This window comes from Macaca mulatta, chromosome 5 (genome assembly GCF_049350105.2).
Source record: "Macaca mulatta isolate MMU2019108-1 chromosome 5, T2T-MMU8v2.0, whole genome shotgun sequence".
NCBI lineage: Eukaryota > Metazoa > Chordata > Mammalia > Primates > Cercopithecidae > Macaca > Macaca mulatta.
Genome location: NC_133410.1, coordinates 103,554,505 through 103,575,683, shown reverse-complemented (window position 1 = coordinate 103,575,683; position 21,179 = coordinate 103,554,505). Strand labels below are relative to the sequence as shown.

Sequence of the window (21,179 nt, the reverse complement as noted above, 5' to 3'; positions counted from 1 at the left end):
AATTCCAATATTACTTTCCCTTTTCCCAATAAAACCACCATTTACCCTTACATATTTTAGGAGGAAAGGATCAGATTGAAGGGAGTCATATTAAAGTTAACATAGTGCCTAGTCTGGGAAATTAATTTTAAAAAGCAATAACCAGTTGAATCTTTTAGTGCAAAGGTTAAAAATGATAGCTGTCATTAACTCTCTCGTAGGTTATTATCAAATCTTCAAATATAACAAACATTTAATCCTTACAATAATCATGAGGGACACATATCCCTCATGAGAGAAATAAACCCTGAGAGAAAAAGCAACTTGCCCAAAGTCATACAGGAGAAAGCAGATCTGAAATCCAAGTCCAAAAGTCTGAACTGTTATACCCTAAAACTCTTAGTCACCTCCATTAAATTGTAACACTAAATTATAATGATCATTACTGAGGCTCACGAGCCATATCTGTAAATACAGATTGAACATTCTGATCCAAAAACCCGAAATAAAAAATGTTCTAAAATCTGAAATCTTTTGAGAACTGACATGACTCTAAGAGTGGAAAATTCCACATCTGATCTCATATAATCAAAAATGCTGTAAAAACTTCGTTTCATGCACAAACTTGGTGTATGTGAAATACAGATCAGTTGTGTTTAGACTTGGGTTCCATTCCCAATCTCATTATGTATACGCAAATATTCCAAAACCTAAAATGAGAAACATTTCTGGTCCCAAGAACTTCAGATAAGGGATACTCAACCTGTAACAATAACCAAGTACTACACAACTACTATTTGCCCTGGAGAAAACCAAAACACAAACATTTCTCTATTTCCTACAAAGAAGTCCTAGGAACAATAGCAAAAAGCAAATCATACTTTTTCCCAAAGGAACAATTTTATAAACATTGCATGCAAGTTGAGCAAACAACTCTGTATTGGAATAAGTCACAGCCATGTTAATTGCGATAAACATGAAGAAACCTACATATAATCATCACGTACAAAGTAACAAAATTACAGTCCAAACTCCTATACAGTAAGTATAGAGGTACTTTAGACTCTGATTTTACAAAGTGTTCCTGATAATCACAAATCTAAAAATACATATAACTATCAAAAATGGGAACTAAAGCTAATGCATGTCAATTGAACACTTAATAAAGTCCTACCTTCTGACACTTCAGAAAGGCTATGAGAGGCCGGGTGTGGTGGCTCACGCCTGTAATCCCAGCACTTTAGGAGGCCGAGGTGGGTGGATCACCTGAGGTCAGGAGTTCAAGATCAACCCGGCCAAGGTGGTGAAACCTCGTCTCCACTTAAAAAAAAAAAAAAAAATTAGCCGGGAGTGGTGGTGTGCGTCTGCAGTTCCAGCTACTTGGGAGGCTGAAGCAGGAGAATCACCTGAACCCGGGAGGCAGAGACTGCAGTGAGCCAGGATGGCAGCATTGCACTCCAGCCTGGACAACAAGAGCTTAACTCTGTCTAAAAAAAAAAAAAAAAAAGGCAACGAGAAAATGAATTGTCCAGTTTTCCTTAAAAACTCTCTTTTTTATTTATTTAGCCATGCAACAATGTCTTTTATTATGTATGCTGTTTTAAAGTTATTTCTTGAATCGCTCCATACACAGGCAAAAATAAGTGTGTTACTTAACACACTGCAACTTGCCTAACTTCATTATTGCCTCGAGAAGGGAAAATTATCCCCAAAACGTGCTTAACCAAGCCAATGCATCTGCCGACCTCCAAGAACACGGAGATGAATGTGATAGACTGTCCACCAACTGAACCTTCATTCACCACCATTCGATAACCCCTGAGGCCCAGATCAGCAGCACATTTCTTGCCAACAATCATTAAGTGTCCAAGACTTTCATCATCATCTTCTGCTGCAGAAATCTGGGATATATGTTTCTGGGGTATCACCAGAAAATGTGTTGGTGCTTGAGGGGAAACATTGTGGAAAGCAGGCACCAGTCATCCTCAAAAATGATTTTGTCTGGTATTTCCTTGCGCATGATCTTCCCGAAGATTGTGTCGCCACCAGGCTGAGCCTTGGCAATCTCATCGGCCGTCTTGGCCTCTCTAACGCGCAGCGGCCAGGGTGGAGGCTCGAAAGGTTATTTATTTTTAAGACAGAGTCTCGCTCTGTCGTCCAGGCTAGACTGCAGTGGCGTGATCTCAGCTCATTGCAACCTCCACCTCCTGGGCTCAAGTGATTCTTCTGCCTCAGCCTCCTGAGTGGCTGGGACTACCGGCGCCCGCCGCCACACCCAACTAATTTTTGTATTTTTAGGAGAGATGGAGTTTCATCATATTTGCCAGGCTGGTATCAAACTCCTGACCTTGTGATCCACCCACCTCAGCCTCCCAAAGTGCTGGGATTACAGATGTGAGCCATCACGTCCTCTTCATTAAAAATGAAGACAGGAGGGAGTGGAGCATTGGACTGCAGACCAAAAATGAAGAATAATCTTTTCACCTGTGGGGGGGGGGGCCTAATATTTTATTAGTGAGGATTAGGAGAACTAGAACATTCTGAACATGATTTTTTATTGACCTTTTCTTTGTTTTTCTCCCTTACACAGACTGTAGTACAAAATACATGGTGAAGACATACACATTTTTATTTTATTTTTTTTTGAGATGGAGTCTTGCTCTGTCGCCCAGGCTGGAATGCAGTGGCACGATCGCAGCTCACTGCAATCTCTGCCTCCTGAGTTCAAGTGATTCTCCTGCTTCGGCCTCCCTAGTAGCTGGGATTACAGGTGCCTGCCACCACACCCGGCTCATTTTTGTGTTTTTTGTAGAGACAGGGTTTCACCATGTTTGCCAGGCTAGTGTCAAACTCCTGACATCAGGTGATCCGCCCACCTCAGCCTCCTGAAATGTTGGGATTACAGGCGTGAGCCACCATGCCCAGCCCCCATTTTTAAAATTAACCTTTAATATGCTTAGTTAACAGAACAGAAAAAGAATACGGAAAAAAAATAAAATTTGGCTTACTTCCCATTATGTATTTAACTACTTAGCACTTATCAGATATGTAATAATATAGTCTCAAAATATATACATTAAACATGTAGACTGTACTGAACCAAGTGGCATCCTCACAGCCTGCTTGGCAAGTGATTAACAGAGGAAATAGTATAATGGGGGTGGGGGCGGTGAGGGAAAGCTATGATACAACATTTCTTCAACTCAGAACCCCTTCGTACTCTAAGTCCCAAAGAGTTTTTCCTTAAGTCAGTTGTATTTCTGATACTTACCATACTTGAAAATAAAATTAAAAGTGAATGTTTAAATATTTATTTATCTAAAACCAAACATTTCACATATTAACATAATATATTGAAGTCATGAAAGATGTCATTTTGAAATATGCCCAACCATTGATATGAATTGACAACACCTGAGAAATTGTAGTTGCAGAAATGGGTAGCTGACTCGTCTCTTCTTGCATGCAGCAAGTCAAGGAGGCTCCTCTGGGAGGGGTACCCTCCCTGTACCAAGGTGAAACTATAGCCCTTATCACCACTGACTGAGAATTCGGGGTTGCAACAGACCTGATTAAATATATTTACCAAAGTAACACTTACCTTCCACCAGTTTTACACCCCCCATGTCTCCTAGTGACTCCCCTAAAAGTTTGCTGCCCATTGCCAGATCCCCTTTGGCCTATCATTTCTTCTCAAATTTATTGTTCTTTGTCTAAAAAGTAAAAAAGCATTTGTTTTGGTCAGTTCTTCTGATTTCTCTCGGGTAGATCTCCATGTACATATAAACCTAATAAAATGGTATGCTTTTCTTTTGTAGTCTTCCTGGTATTGATCTGGTTTCTAGATTCAGCCAAAAGAGCCCACATAAGAGCTAAAGGGGAATTGGAAGTGATCTCTGGCTCCCCTACAATATCTTCATGAAAACTATATATCCCCACCACAAGTAATTTATTTAGTCAGATGAGTGACACTATTTTATATTTGTCAAAATCTCAGGTTTAATACAAGATGGTTGGATTCTCATATCTGTTTCTACCTTTAATCTGTTGCAATACATTATTTTCATTTCATTTTATGAAAAAAATATGCCTCACAAAGTAGTTGGAGAAGGGAAGGGTACTTTCATAGCCTTTTTAGATTATTGTGAATATTTTTCTTTGATACTAAACCCAAACTTGACAAGTGGTAACTTCTTAGAGTTAGTTGCAATGTGGAATCAGGAACCATAAGAAAAAACATTTTGCATTCTACTACATTAAAACCGTTAACCATGTATTATTTCCCAACACTGTGCTTTGGTCATTTGGAAAATACTGGTTCACTGAGTAATACACATCTTCCATTTTCCAAATGTTGACATATTTCATGATATTATATTAAAAAATTACTTTGGTTAATATCACCATTGATCTTATCAGAAATGTCTAAGTATCTGGAAGCTGTCAAACTCACAGCTGTGGACACTAGTTTTCCAAAATTCAAACTTTCCTTTGAAAACTGGGGTTTTATCACTGGCAATACATACTGTGTTGTTTTCTTTGTACCACTTTGTTCATTTTGAGAAAACATCTGCCAAATTCCTAGGTTTGTATAACTATACTTTGTGAATCAGTGTTCTGGGAAAGAAAAGTGACTGGTTAGTGCAAAGCAACTGCTCAAATGCCTTCCCTTGAGATCACTGCTATACAGTATACAGTAACGTGTACTTCACATTTTGTTTCACAAAATACTAAAAAGACATCTCTTAAGTTGAGATTTTTAAAAAATTACTAATTTTTACTGCTTCATCAAGACTCTTTAAGTGAAACCAGCATTTACACAATTTTAAGAAAAACTGACTACTAGAACAGTCTAGAGCCTCGCCTTGATCCATGGTGCTAAGGCACCAGTAATTTTACCTGTGATTGCTTCTGCACCATGAGTGCAGCAGTGTCTTAATATTATTATGACAGTAATTTTGACCTTGTGGACACCCTCAGAAGGCCTCAGGGAACACTGAAAAGTTCAGACCACACTCTGAAAACTGATGAGGGCCGGGTGCAGTGGCTCATGCCTGTAATCCCAGCACTTTGGGAGGTCAAGACGGGCAAATCACTTGAGGTCAGGAGTTCAAGAGCAATCTGGCCAACATGGTGAAACCCTGTCTCTACTAAAAATACAAAAATTAGCCAGGTGTGGTGGCACACGCCTGTAGCCCCAGCTACTCGGGAGGCTGAGGTGGGAGAATTGCTTCAACCTGGGAGACGGAGGCTGCAGCGAGCTGAGATCACGCCACTGCACTCCAGCCTGGGCAATAGAGCAAGACTCCGTCTCAAAAATATAAAAATAAAAATAAATAAATAAAAAAAGGAAACTGATGGGATACATTAAAAGCTGTTTATAATATATCAACTTACTGATATAGTCAATAATCAGAATTAGAATAGTGCTGAACACAAGATTTGTTTATTTGAACTATTTTTAGAAGTAAGCAATAGCAAAATAGCTAAGAGCTAATGGCTAAAAAGATATTTCTGCTGCAATGCTTTTTAATTCAAAGCAAATAAGCACTTTTAAGTAGTACCATAAAGGAGACAGGAAGCAAAAAAGAAAACTACAAAAACAGAGGAAAGAACAGGGAAAACCAGAAACAGTTATAAAGAAAAGACACCTGCTACTATTCAATTCTGACATATGCTGAATATGGTCTGTGTTTAAGGCATTGTACCAAGAGGTGGGAGATATTAAAGCAAAACAATGGCAAGTTACAGTTCAACTTGCCCTTTTGAAATAGGAGTGAAGTAGCCCTGTACATGAGTAACTATGTTATAAGCGTAATTTGTGCAATGAGAATACACAAAATCCTAAATCAACAGGAGAGAAAACAGCCTGTTCTTTCATATAAAAACAGTAGGAAAGGCTAACTTGTTTTAAAGATACTTTCTTATTACCAAAGGTAATGGGAACCTACATCATCAGCATACGCAGGAAGACTCCATGGCCCTAGGGAGTAATTCCAAATGAAATTTCCCACTAGTGGTATGACTAGTAAGCATAAAAGAAGACAATCTTATATCCCAAGTTTATCCAGTACCCTTTACCCATTCTCGTATCTAAGTCTACCATAAAACAGGCACTCAAGCTTGCCACTGGTTTTACGCTTTCAATGGTCCAAGATCAAGGTTCCTTCAAACAAAAAATCACTAGTGGGAGATTATGAATTCACACAGAAATAGTTTAAATTAATTTGATAATCCATAAACAAAGGCAATCTCCCAAAATAAAATAAAAACATCTAAACCTTTACACCTGTCCTACAGAATTATAAATCCCTGCCATTTCCGATATTCAAATCATGTATTGCTCTACCCTGTTCAATCCTTTACATGGCAATTGATTTTCAAGGCAATTCCTTCAAATACCAACTAAAACACATCATATATTTGCCCTCCTAGAAGATTATCAAAATACGGCCAGGCACAATGGCTCACACCTGTAATCCCAGCAATTTGGGAGGCCGACGTGGGCAGACCACTTGAGGTCAGGAGTTCGAGACCAGCCTGGTCAACATGGTGAAACCCTGTCTCTACTAAAAACACAAAAATCAGCCAGGCATGGTGGCGCACATCTGTAATCCCAGCTACCTGGGAGGCTGAGGCATGAGAACTGCTTGAACCCAGGAGACAGAGGTTGCAGTGAGCCGTGATCCTACCACCATACTCCAGTTTGGGTGACAGAGTGAGACACCGTCTCAAAAGAGTTATTACCAAAACAATAGACTGTAACATCTGTAGTCTTAATTTGCATATCATAGTAGACAGGAAAATACCTTTACTATCCTAACAAAAGATGAATCAAACTCTCTAATAAATACTCTAGAAAAGTAATACACTAAATATAAGATTAAAGAGTAGTTTCTAATACATTGTTCTAAGATGAAATGAGGGAAAAATCCCACTTCAAATTTAAGCCAAAAGAAAGGGTGAAACATAAAGGAGGCTGGACGCGGTAATCCCAACACTTTGGGAGGCCAAGGCAGGTGGATCACTTGAGGTCAGGAGTTTGAGACCAGCCTGGGTAACATGGTGAAACCCTGTCTCCACCAAAAATACAAAAATTAGCTGGGCATGGTGCACGCCTGTGGTCCCAGCTACTCAGGAGGCTGAGGCAGGAGGATCAGTTGAGCCCAGGTGGGGGTTGCAGTGACAGAGATCACCCCACTGCACTCCAGCGTGGCGGACAGAGTAAGACTCTGTCTCAAAAAAAAAAAAAAAAAAATTAATTAAAACGTAAAGGAAAAGAAAGTCATGCAATTAATATTGAACAAGGTAAAACTGTAAAACCCAAACAGACTTTATACCTACAATAAAAATATAACTGACGTTATCTCAACTCCATACTAATAACGAAATGCATAAACATTGCAGGATATATAAGGCAAAGAGTCAAGAGACAAATACGAGGCATTAACTTTTCTCCATGCTCTTAATAAAGCAAGAGCACAAAAATAAACAAGATATAGAACAGTGTTTTTCAAACATTTTTCACTGAAACCCACTGTAAGGGACATATTTCAGATTATGATCCTAAGCACACAGATTGTTAGATTTGCAAGTGTAACTGAAAGAAAATGTGAGAAGCTCTTACTATAAGCAATACACTTTGGTAATTTTCTGTTTGTTCTACTCCATTAAAAATTGTAGTTATACATATTTAGTCAGGACCCAAGAAATTGATCTTATGACACAATAAATGTTAATGATCCACAGTTTGAAAACCAAAGATATAATAAAACTCATCTATTATTTGACATATAATTAAATCTGTACTTAGATTACGTCTTCTTTCCAAGCACCCTTGAATTTTTACAGAAATTAATATTAGGCCACAAAGAAAATCTGATTTCCCCCAAAGAAGAAATACTACAGACCACATTCTCTGGTCACTAAACAGTGAAATTAGAAGTAAATGTTAACAAAAATATGCAAGCAAAATTTCTGCCAGTTGGAAATTTTTTAAAGAGGGACAAAATCCCATAAAATTGCTTCTAAACAACTTTCAGGTCAAAGAGAAAACAACGACAACAACAAAAACACATCAAAATCTAAGATACATCAAATATATAATACCATAAAAATTAAAATAATCTGGTAAATTAAGATTAGAGGAACAGATTAACAGACCCAAAGATGCAAACAGACATGGGAATTTTAGACTATAATGATGACGATTTAATGCAAGAAAAAGGATTTTTCAATAAATGAAAAACTGACTAGTAACTGGTGAATAACGAACAAACGAGAAAACAGTATCATCTTTTCTCTAGTCCCTATAATGAAATAAAATTCAGATGAGATTTAAAGTTAAAATTCAACACAAAACCCACAGTGAGATAACTTTTCATGCCCATTATGTTAGCTATTATCAAAAACACAGAAAATAACAAGTTTGGAGAGGATGTGGAGAAACTGGAACCCACTACACCATTGGCAGAAATGTAAAATGGTGGAGCAACTATGGAAAACAGTATGGAGGTTATGCAAAAAATTAAAAATAGAATTACCATATGATCCAGCAATACCATTTCCGGATACACAACCAAAAGAACTGAAAGCAGGGTTTCAAAGAGATATTTACACATTCATGTTCACTGCAATACAATTCACAACAGCCAAGATGTGGAAGCAATCCAAGTGTGCACTGATGGATGAATGGACAAACAAAATGTGTATATACACACAGTGAAATATTATTCCGTCTTAAAAAGGAAGGAAATTCTGAAATATGCTACAACACGGATGGATCCTGGGGATGTTATGCTAAGTGATGATTCCACTTTAATGAGATACTTAGAATAGTCAAATTCATAAAAAGACGACGTAAACGGTGGCTGCCAAGGGCTGGAGGAATCCAGAAATGGGGAGTAGTTGCTCAATGCGTATAGAGTTTCAGTTTCACAAGATGAAAAGAGTTCTGGAGAATGGCTGCATGACAATGTATATGTATTGAACTGAATGTACTGAACTGTACACTTAAAAACAGCTGAGACAGTAAATTTTCTTATGTGTATTTTATCACAATTTTTAAAATTAACACACATACTAGAGGAAAATATGAATGAGTATATTTATAGTGTGGCAATGGGGAATGCAGAAGACTTAGAGGAAAGGAAGAACAAGCTGACCGAGTAAAAGTGTAAAATTTTTCTATGGCAAACAACAAAGGGGGTGCTATGGTCTGTTTGTGCCCCACTCCCCAAAACGGTATGTTGAAATCTTAACCACTATGGTAATGGTATTAGTGGGTGACATTTGCTGGAAGGAGGAAGGGCCATTAGGTGATGGGGGCAGAGTACTCATGAATGGGATTAGTGCCCTTATAAAAGAGGCCCAAGAGACCCCTCACTCATTCAGCCACATGGGGTTACAGCAAAAAGATCGTGGTCTAGGAATATGGCCCTCAGATACCTAATCTTGCAGCACCTTGATTTTGGACTTCCCAGCCTCCAAAGCTGTCAGAGTAGATTTCTACTGTTTATAAGCTACCCAGTCCATGGTAGTCACAGCAGCTCAAACAGACTAAGACACATGGAATTTAAAAAATACTTACAAATGATTTATCAGAAAGAGACATTTATTAGAAAAACAGAAAAGCATAAAGAAACACAAAAAATCCAAATGGCCAGTAAATTTATGAAAACATACTTAACTTTAAAAATAAAGAAAAAGCAACAATAACATACTTCTGCCTATTAAAGATAATAAAGTTTTGCAATATTTTAAACAGGTATGAAAAAGCAGACATCAGAAAACCAAGATGTAGTCTGATACAAACCAGTGAAATTTTTGTGTAGGGTGAAGTGGCAATGACTAAAATAATACTTATATCCCCCTGCCCCCACCAGCCCCCCTTTTTGGGAGATTTTGGAATCTCACTGTGTCGCCCAGGCTGGAATGCAGTGTAGTGATCATAGCTCACTATAACCTCAAATTCCTGGGCTCAAGCAATTCTCCTGTCTCAGCCTCCCGAGGGGTTAGGACTACAGGTGCACACCACCATGCCTGGCTAATTTTTTCATTTTTTGTAGAGACAGGGTCTCACTACGTTGCCCAGGCTGGTCTTGAACTCATGGTCTCAAGCAATCCTCCCACCTTGGTCTCCCAAAGTATGGGACTCTATAGGTATGAGCCACTGTGCCCAGCCAAATAAATGTACATTTAAAATGCACTTAAGATTTCTACTTATGTTTGAGTACTTATTGTACTTTCTGTTACAACAATTCAGCACTAACCCTTTAACCAAGTATTGCTTTTCAATTAACATTAACAGACATTAAGAAACCAGAATGACTATCTACAGGTTTAACGATGATTCACATTTTGGTCACAGATACCACACAAAAAGACTGAGTATTGCGCAATGGTCATGGAATTATGAGCTAAAATGATACATTCAGTTTCATCATTCAAAGGATAATAACCATTTTAATGTGGGCAAGGAATACAGAAAACTAAGCATAGCCAGGAAGAGAGAGTAAGATCCAAACACAGTTGACTTTTTACTCACGATCATACAATCTGTATGTGGCAGAGCAATACTCTCAACAAATCCTTTTGACGACTGGTATAGTTTTAAAAATGTCTCTCACTTACCAACAAGCGCTACTTTCAGTAGGACAATCACCTTGAAGAGGCAACCACGCTAGAGGACTAAATCTATTTCAGCAAAAAAAAATAAATTCATCAAACATACGCTAAAACTTTCCTCCATTCCTCCAACGCCACAATAATCTATGAACCCATCTATTTTGATCTCCTTCAATTATCCCCCCCAAGTAAAATATGTCTTTATTCTTTTGCACAGTTAAACAGCCCAACTGTTCTTCAGTTCCCATCACTTGATGCCTCTCTTCAGATACCTCCCTCCCTCAGTCCTTCCCTTTCCACTAGCTTCTTGCTCTTGGTTAATAAATACGCTCAGCCAGATGCAGTGGCTCATGCCTGTAATGCCAGCACTTTAGGAGGCCGAGGTGGGCGGATCACAAGGTCAGGAGATTGAGACCCATCCTGGCTAACATGGTGAAACTGGGTTTCTACTAAAAATACAAAAAACAAAAATTAGCCAGGTGTGGTGGCGGACGCCTGTAGTCCCAGCTTCTTGGGAGGCTGAGGCAGAAGAATGGCATGAACATGGGAGGCGGAGATTGCAGTGAGCCGAGATCCTGCCACTGCCACTCCAGCCTGGGCAACTGGAGTATATTTATAGTGTGGTAATGCGGAATGCAGAAGACTTACAGGAAAGGATGAACAAGCTGACCGCATAAAAATGTAAAATTTGTCTATGGCAAACAGTGAAATATTATTCCGTCTTAAAAAGGAAGGAAACGAGCGACACTCTGGCTCAAAAACAAAACAAAGCCAAACAAAAAAACACTCAATTTTCAATAATCCTGAAACATCTTTTCCTGACGCTGCTTCCCAATCAAGTTACCTATTTCTCTCTTCCTGAATGAATAATCTCTATCTCATCACCCATTCTACTGAAACTGTTAAACGCTTTTAATTTCCAAGGAAACTGGTCACTGATCAGGCCCCACTCAACTTGACTTCTCTACAGGATTTGTTACTGGACAACTAAATACCAAACTAGGTATTTAGGTATCCAGGACACTATCATTTTCTATGACTATTCTAGTTATCCTCCAAATTTTTCATCAGTTTTCCTGCCTTTGCTCATTGTCAAATGATGTTTTTTATTGTACACTCTGCTTAGGACATTTTTTGTTAACTACCATAACGATGAGTCCCAAGTTGACTTCTAAGGTTTAGACCACTCTCTGAGCTCTAAACTCTAATATTCAACCATCCACTACCTCGGTACTAAAACAGGATGGATAATGCAAACACAGCATACTTTTTAGTATCTTTCTCCTAAACTCACCTCTTATTTCAGTCCATGGTGTCAATCCTCCAGCTGTCCAAGCAAGGAACATTTGAGTTATCTGTAAATCCTCCACATTCAACTGATCACCTAATATCATCAAATGCATATCATTTACAACTCCCCTCAGTTGCCTCCTCTGTCATCTCTATAATCATTTCCCTACATTGAGACTTCAATTAATACAACAGCTTCACTAATAACCTTTCCATAACGAAATGCTCTATGATGTGTACCGAATAAGATATATCTTCCCTGATACAGGATATAAAGGCCCCTCACAACCCAACAGTTTACATTTCTATCTTTTCGGTTTCATCTATATTGTCTAAAACCTCCTGTACTATAATCCCCCCTGACCCTCCATACACATATTAGACTCTTCGAGGCAACATATATTTCCAACTCTCTCGTCATTTGTTCCCCCAGTAAACAATGATTTCATTATTTAGAGTCCACTCCAAAAGTCGTATCTCTGCGACTTTTTGTGATCCTCCCCTGAAGAATAGATAATTTAATCATTTGTGAATTAGAGATAGTGATTCTACTTTGCTTAGTATTTTGCCCTATTATATGGTTTTATCACACCATACTATTTTAACTATGTATTTACATACCATTTTCTCCTGGTGCTCTTGGAGGATCAGGCTTCACTCATTTTTATTCTTTATTCATAAAATATAGTAGGATCTCTCTTCCCTTTCACCTGCCATTATTTCAATCCCTCCAAACTCACTGTACTCCCAAAAGTCAAAGAAAAAAAGGAGAAATAATGTGTAAATAACAATCATTGACAACTTTGGGCACCGAGAAGAGTAAAATAAATCAGGGGGCAGAGGTTAAGTGTATGCCCTCAAATCCAAAGGCTGGTGGGGATTTAGAGGGGCATTAGAGAGGATGTCCTGTACCAAAAGAAGCTTCAAGCAAACATGGCCAAAGAATGCTTGATGGCTAAAGGGACTATTTTAAGGTCGTATTTAAAAATATGGGCGTGGTGGCTCACGCCTGTAATCCCAGCACTTTGGGAGGGCGAGGAGGCAGACTGCCTGAGGTCAGGAGCTCGAGACTAGCCTGGCTAACATGGTGAAACCCTGTCTCTACTAAAAATACAAAAATTAGCCGGGTGTGGTGGTGCACAACTGTAGTCACAGCTATTCGGGAGGCTGAGGCAGGAGAATTGTTTGAACCCAGGAGGCGGAGGTTGCAGTGAGCCAAGATCGTGCCACTGCACTCCAGCCTGGGCAACAGCGCAAGACTCCATCTCAAAAAAAATAATAATAAATAAATACGTATAGGGCTAGGCGTGGTGGCTCATGCCTATAATCCTAGCACTTTGGGAGGCCAAGGCACATGGATCGCTGGAGGTCAGGAGTTTGACACTAGCCTGGCCAACAGTGAAACCCCATCTCTACAAAAAATACACTAATTAGCTGGGCATAGTAGCAGGCACCTGTAGTCCCAGCTCCTCGGGAAGCTGAGGCATGAGAATCACTTGAACCCAGGAGGTGGAGGTTGCAGCGAGCCGAGACTCTGCCACTGCACTCTAGCCTGGGTAACACAGTGAGACTGTCTAAAAACAAATAAATAATAAATTTAAAGAAATGTATAAAGTACTAATAACCCACTCATCATGCAATAATCTTTACTTCAATGCACTTGAGGGCCTACCACAAGCCAGTCATTGCCCTGAACAATGGAGATAAATAGGTGAACATGACAGATAAGGTCCTGCTCTCATGAATCATACATTCTAACAGGGGAGACACAACTATATAATGTAATGTTAGCTAGTGATACACAACTATATAATGAAAGGTTAGCTAGTGATAAACACTATAAAGAAAAATCACAGTAAAGCTGAGGTAGGGTGGGCGGGGGTGGGTGGCTATTTCACAGGGTGATCAAAGAAGGTCTTCTAAAAAAGGCGACATTTTACTGAGATTTAATGAAACAAAGCATCTGAATCATATGCAAATATCAGCAGGAAGAGTTTTCCAGGCAAAAGAGCAAACTGGAAGAAGCAAAATGGGACCTTGCTGGACAGATTCAAGAGACTATGTGGTGGTGGCACAGTAACTAAAGGAGGGTCGTAGGAAATGAAGTCAACTCACTAGATAAAATAACAGGATTAGTCAAAAAAGAGTGATTACAGGTAACTTCTACTACATACAATTTCTGTCCTGTAACCTAACTTAGTTTGACCTGACACTTTACTGTAAATAAACTAACATAGCATTATTCCGAAATGGCAGTATGAAAAGTTACCACATGTTACAGTAAGGTCAATGGTCATATCCTACTCATAATTCACCAGTCTTCATCTCTAGTACCTACCTTAAAGTCTAACTTCAGTATCCTGTACTTTCCAGAGATCCAACACTCAATTCTGAATCCCCCCTTCCTCAGCTCCCCCTAGACCCCATGCTAGATTAGCACCTGGGGGCAGGAACTTTTTTTTTTTTTTTTTTTTTTTTTTTTGAGACGGAGTTTTGCTCTTGTTGCCCAGGCTGGAGTGCAATGGCACAATCTCTGCTCACCACAACCTCCGCTTCCAGGGTTCAAGCGATTCTCCTGCCTCAGCCTCCCAAGTAGCTGGGATTACAGGCATGCACCACCATACCCGGCTAATTTTGCATTTTTAGTACAGACTGGGATTCTCCATGTTGGTCAGGCTGGTCTTGAACTCCTGACCTCAGGTAATCAGCCCGCCTCGGCCTCCCGAGGTCACGCCTGGCGGGACCTTTAATTCTTACTTGAATTCTTGAATTCTTAAAGACATTTACCTTTTTTTTTTTTTGGAGATACAGTCTCACTCTGTCCCCCAGGCGGGAGTGCAGTGGCATGATCTAGGCTCACTGCAACCTCTGCCTCCTAGGTTGAAGCAATTCTTGTGCCTCAGCCTCCCAAGCAGCAGGGATTACAGGCAAGCTCTACCATGCCTGGCTAATTTTTGTATTGTTAGTAGAGACGGGGTTTTGGTCAGGCTGGTCTTGAACTCCTGACCTCAGGTGATCTGCCCACCTCTGTATCCCAAAGTGCTGGGATTACAGGCTTGAGCCACCCCGCATAAAAATCTTACCATTCATCTTATCTCATTCCTATCAGGGATCTAAACCCTGCCCTTAGCTACTTAGAAATCTCTCTATCTCCTTCTTCTCCATTTCTACAGCTATCATTAATCTCAGATTATGGGAGTTGCCTAAATGATTTCTTTCCCTTCAATCCCTACCCTCAATCAGTGTGTATTAGTCACTACTGCTAAACTGACTTTCAAAACTTTTTCATCATTTCCTCATTCAATCTGTAAGGTCTTCAATGGATACCTAACACTTACTATGTAAAATCTAAACTTCTCAGTTTTCAAGATTCTCCAAAGTTCATAGTATCATTTACAACAATCTTTTATTAAAGCAAAGTGCTCCACTCCTACAAAGATTAATTCTCAACATTCCTAGAACAAACTTAGTTTTCTTATTTCCCAAAGCCATCAAGGCTGACCATGTAATTCCTAAAGCAATCTCAGTTTCTAAGCAGAATTTATGTATGGAAAAAAGTCCCAATAAAGAGAAAATGAGTGGTCTCATAAGAAAGGAATAAAAACAGAAAAATATCTTCTGATCAATAAAGGAAATTAAAGATTTCACATGACCAATACTGATAAATAACTAAAACATTCCACTGAAATCCAGTTTATAAACTGTTTTTACTTTCAGAGAAGAAAAAATTGTGGATCACAGATTTCAAGTCACTTGTCCAATGTCCCACATTTAACAAAAATGAAAAAGCATAAGCTTCTATGGACTGAAAATCCCGTGTAAAAACCTTGGCCTGTCTGCCTGTCTAACCACAGAGGAAACAGATGAATATATTCATTGGAAAAGCATTAAAATACCTGGATGTCAAATACCTATTCAAAGAGTGGACACAGGGTTTAAAATCCTGGTGCTTAAAATCCTTCAGTTGTTCCCTATAGCATTTAAATGCAAAACTACTTAGACAAAGCCTTTGTAAATCTGACTCCTAACCCAATCTACCAAGTCATTCCGCCAAGTTCCAATTACACCAAAGTATTTAAAAATGTTATTCTAATGATAATTTGTAGAGGATCTGCCATCATTATTACATTTAAGGAGAAGAGTAGCAAACAAAAAGATACTAAGGAAAAACGTGGGTGTTACCAATCTTTCAGTCTACATTAGGTTAAAAGCTGTTTACGAAACACAGTTTTGCATAAAAAAGATATTACTGAAATAAATATTAAAATACAACTTCTAACATTCCTTTCACCTTTCACAAGAAACTATATAACTATTGAGTTTATGCTCAGGAATCATACTGCCAGGACTTGAGTTCAGGCTCTACCAAGTTCCTAATAACCTCTCTGAATCTCATTTCACATTAACCTCAATGTCAGTAATACCTATCTTGTAGGATTATTGTGCAAATTAAACGACAGAATGTGAAGCACTTATCACTATGCCTATAATACAACAAGAGCTCAGATATATTCCTCTAATAGTTAACTGTTCAATGAACATAGATTCGAGTGGAAATCTTAATTTTTGGCTTATCCTCAAATCCTTTTGTCTCTGACAATCTGCTGATGAGGTTAAAAATGTTCATTCACCATGAAGAATACCAATTACTCATTTGCATTCTGAGGACATCCAGGAAGTCAGGTGGATGCAATAACTTGATGTGATCTGATCTTCCCTTGTGTACAGAGGTTGTCTTTAGGCACCTTGCTCAATGTCTAGCTCGTAGTAGATGATCAATATATTGAGGGAATACTGGAATGAATGAAACTGTCTGGCCAAATAGCCTCAAAGTTTATCATAGAACTGAATCACTTACATGGCTCTTCCAGTAGCAACCATTCTGACCTATGGATGACCTAAATTCTAATTTCAACTTCCACCATGGGGCCATATTCCAAGAACTCATATAAAAGTGAAGCAACAACGGATGGATGCTCAGTTGAGGGTACATGGTGTTTACGGCAGTCCCAAAGCTGAATTTAAAAAGGCACACCGCAGGACAATGCATCAATATATATGACATCAAGAATAAAAATGTTAATCCCTTCTGCCTTTCATCTTTTAAAAACTGTCTTTGATGTTACATCAATTTCAACATTGTAACTCACCTGTTTTTTCAGTTATATCTGAATCAGGAGTGTTTGCCCTGCTAACTTCCCCTTCAGCATTCTCTTCTTCAGCACTAAGAGAAATTGGTGAAGAAGGGCCAGGCTGGGAAGGTTGAGGGGTTGCTTCGGGCGCTTCCTCAATCTTACTCCTTTTCTCAAAGCGAAAACGGTCCAGGTTGAAAAGATTCATATTGATAGAAACCACCACCTTGCAGGGATGGGGGCTTTAAATGAACTATCTGCAGGGGAAAAATAAAGGAAAAGAGACCATGAAAACAATATGAAATACAATGCCACAGCAGTTTATTCCCAAGGCAATAAAGGGCCCGCAAACATGCCAGTGGCTCAGGACTATTATGGCTGCGCTTCATTGTTAGGCCACAACGATTAGAAGGTGGACGAGGGGTATCTTTTCAAAATTTCCATTGCTTTTCACTCCCCTTCGTCCGCCTCCCCCGCCCGCCCCTCCTTACTGAAACCAGGAGCTGACCCTCGTGCAACCTCCTCTTACCCCAGCACGCGCAGGCACGTTCCCCAGTATAACCCCCTAGCGGGCCTCGCGCCCGCCCACAAAGAGAGGCTCCCTGTGCTACCGTGCCCCCTGCCTCGAGAAAGGACCTGCCAGAGCCCGCGCCTCGACACTGCGGGGACACAAAGGGGCCAAAGAAGGGGAGCGGCGGAGGCCGTGCTGGCGGGCACCCGCCCGGAAGTTGACGCGGCGCGATCCCAGCTGAGAGGAAGCTGATAGGATTAAGAGCACACAGGAAGGTTCAGAGGTGGAGTGTATGCTAAGGCATCTTTTTAACGTTCAATCGCTCGCTTGTTTTTTCTTCCCTCAGTACTTACGATCTTGTAGCCTCAGAGCTATGTAACAAAGGTTGAAAATAAAAAAATAATTCCTGGCGTGGGCCGACGGTAGCCGTGCCGGGACCTTCCAAAACAGCACGGATAAACCTTACGAGCGCGTAATGATGACGCAACACGCAGCCTAGGCTTTTTCTTCCCAAACAACGCGCGAGCCGAAAATGTCTAGGCGCGCGCTGTTGTCATGGTAATTCGTACCCGTCTCTGCCGGCTTGTAAGGGCCAGATTGATCTGTACCTTTGTCTGTCCTGTTAAGTTAGCTACAGAGTTATCAAATAAAACAATAGTAAATAGCATAATGACAAAAAATATATATATATAATACAATTAGTATATATTGTAGGTATTATAATCTGTAGTGTTTCATCTATAATGTAGATAGCATAATAGTAATAATATTGTGCTAAGCATTTTAAGTGTATAATCCCAGTCCTTGCAAGAAGCCTATGTTTGCAAAGCAAAGAAACCGAGACCTGCAAATGTATTGGTAATTAGTGAGGGATAAGAACCCGCTTCAAAGCATTTGAAGTAATTCCTCACTTTCGGCTTGATTATTCTTAGAGTGGAATTTGATTAATTTATTTAAAAAAAATGTTTAATTTTTAATGTTTGCGGGTACATAGTAGGTACATATTTATGGGGTACATAAGATATTTTGATACAGGCATGCAATGTGTAATAATCATATCAGGGTGAGTGGGGTACCCATCACAAGCGTTTACCCTTTGTGTTTCAAACAATCCAGTTATTTTAGTCATTTAAAAATGTACAATAAACTGGGAACGGCGGCTCACGGCTGAATCCCAGCACTTTGGGGGGCCGAGGCAGGCGAATCACAAGGTCAGGAGTTCGAGACCAGCCTGGCCAACATGGTGAAACCACGTCTCTACTAAATATACAAAAAATTAGCCGGGCGTAGTGGCAGGCGCCTGTAATCTCAGCTACTGGGGAGGCTAAGGCAGGAGAATAGCTTGAACCTGGGATGCGGAGATTGCAGTGAGCCGAGATAACTTCACTGCACTCCAGACTAGCAACAGAGCAAGACTCCGTCTCAAAAAATAAAAATAAAAATACAATAAATTGTTGTTGACTATAGTCATGCTGTTGTGCTATACTAGATCTTATTCATTGTAACTGTTATTTTTGTACCCTTTAACCATGCTCACCGACCACCGAGGCCCTCCCACGCCCCACAGTACCCTTCCCAGCCATCGTTCTACCCTGTTTCTCATGCCTTCAACTGTTTTAATTTTTTAGCTCCCAAAATACAATAAATGAGAACATACCAAGTTTGTTTTTCTATGCCTGTCTTATTTCCTTTAATATAATGACCTCCAGTTCCATCCGTGTTGCAAATGACAGGATCTCATTTTTTTTTAATGGCGTATATGCACCTCATTTTTCTTACTCATTCACCTGTTAATGGACACTTAAGTTGCTTCCAAATCTTGGCTGTTGGGAATAGTGCTGCAACAAACATGAGAATGCAGATACCATTTCGATATACTGATTTCCTTTCTTTTACATGTAATTCACCGATCTTGATGGAAATATTACCTTAAAAATATATACTCCTGGCCGGGCGCAGTGGCTCACGCCTGTAATCACAGCACTTTGGGAGGCCAAGGCGGGCGGATCACGAAGTCAGGAGATAGGGACCATCCTGACTAAGACGGTGAAACCCCGTCTCAACTAAAAATACAAAAAATACGAAAACACAAAAAATTAGCTGGGCTGGTGGGGGGCGCCTATAGTCGCAGCTACTGGAGAATGGCGTGAACCTGGGAGGCGGAGCTTTCAGTGAGCCGAGATGGCGCCACTGCACTCCAGCCTGGGCAACAGAGCGAGACTCCGTCTCGGAAAAAGCAAACAAAAAAAAAGTATACTCCTGGGCTAAGAGCAGTGGCTCACGTCTGTAATCTCAGCACTTTGGGAGTCCAAGGCAGGTGGATCACTTGAACTCAGGAGTTTGGGACCAGCCTGGGCAACATAGTGAGACCCCATCTCTAAAAAATATACGAACTTATCCAGGCATGATGGCACACGTCTGTAGTCCCAGCTACTTTGGGGGCTGAGGCAAGAGGATCACCTGAGCCTGGGAGGTCGAGGCTGCAGTGAGCCATGTTTGCACCACTGCGCTCTGGCCTGGGTGATAGAGCGAGACCCTGTCTCAAAAAAACAACTAAGATACACTCCCTTTGTTCCAACATTAGACAAGCAATTTTCTGAGTTATAATTTGATCTTCTGGTTGGCATTTCCCATAAAGAGGAATTGCTACAAATGATCATTCTGCCAGATACATTAGCCATTGTAAACTTAAATTGGCAGTCTGTTTTATAAGTCAGTGTTGTGAATTGTATATTTACAACACATACCCACAGTTTTATCAAGTGTGGGCACATTTATAAAATCTGGTGTTTGGGCCCATAAAACTCAGGGTCAAAGCCTGAACAATTAGGACTTCCTTTATACCTGTCTTTAGTATCCCATGAAATGCATTAGTTTATGCATGCATATTAAATTATATGATCAGAATATATTTACTTATGGCCAGGCACAGCGGCTCATACCTGTAATTTTAGCACTTTGGGAGGCTGAGGTGGGAGGATCACTTGTGGCCAGGAGTTCAAGACCAGCCTGGGCAACAAAGGGAGACTTCGCCTCTCTCTCTCTCTTTTTTTTTTTTTTGTTTTTTTTTGTTTTTTTTGAGACAAGGTCTCACTCTGTTACCCAGGCTGGAGTTCAGTGGTTCAATCTCGCCTCACTGTGGCCTTGACCTCCCAGGCTCAAGCGATCTTCCCATCTCAGCTTCTCAAGTAGCTGTAACTACAGGTACTTGTCTCCATGCCTGGCTAATTTTTACATTTTTTGTAGAGATGGGATTTTGCCATGTTGGCCTGGCGGTGGGGGTGGGAGGAGGCGGGTTGGGGGCATCAAGGCTGCAGTGTGCCATGATTGAAAGAAAAAGAAAAGAAAAAAATAATATATTTACTTATAAGTAGTAAATTATTTTTGGTGATGAAGACAATTTGATTCTATTTAGAGAGATCTGAAATTGAAAACAGACTCCTCTAGCTGAATGACCTTTCTAAGTCCTAGTTTCATCATTCTTTAAATGTGATTAACAATAATATTGACTCTTAGAGTGCTTTTCTGCAACAGTACCACCTCTTGACATTATAGCTGGGACAAGATTGAAAATGAACCACATAAATAAAAAATGTCTAAATATTCAAACATTATAAATATAGCTAACAAAATGTAAAAGT

At 39.9% G+C, this 21,179-nt stretch overlaps 1 protein-coding gene, 1 long non-coding RNA gene and 1 pseudogene across 4 annotated transcripts in view; all 3 read right to left on the bottom strand.

Moving 5' to 3' along the window:
* Positions 1 to 18,018, bottom strand: part of SMARCAD1 (SWI/SNF-related, matrix-associated actin-dependent regulator of chromatin, subfamily a, containing DEAD/H box 1) — an 83,969-nt gene extending 65,951 nt beyond the window's left edge. The window contains exons 1-2 of one of the 3 annotated variants that reach the window (XM_015138805.3): positions 17,892 to 18,018; positions 17,046 to 17,284 (exon numbers count right to left, since the gene is read on the bottom strand). In XM_015138805.3, coding sequence (XP_014994291.1) covers positions 17,046 to 17,235 — 190 coding nt within the window. In that variant the 5' untranslated portion in view covers positions 17,236 to 17,284; positions 17,892 to 18,018. Of the gene's footprint in view, positions 1 to 17,045; positions 17,285 to 17,556; positions 17,766 to 17,891 lie in introns of those variants that run through there. The other 2 variants (XM_015138806.3, XM_015138808.3) reach the window with 2 other exon arrangements.
* On the bottom strand, positions 1,580 to 3,666 carry LOC106998416 (adenosine 5'-monophosphoramidase HINT1 pseudogene; annotated as a pseudogene).
* LOC144340811 (uncharacterized) lies at positions 10,548 to 12,609 on the bottom strand. The gene is made up of 3 exons (XR_013417236.1): positions 12,517 to 12,609; positions 11,900 to 11,989; positions 10,548 to 10,674 (listed from the first exon to the last, which is right to left on the bottom strand). It is a non-coding gene; the product is annotated as an uncharacterized LOC144340811 (long non-coding RNA).
* Positions 18,019 to 21,179: the final 3,161 nt, after the last annotated feature.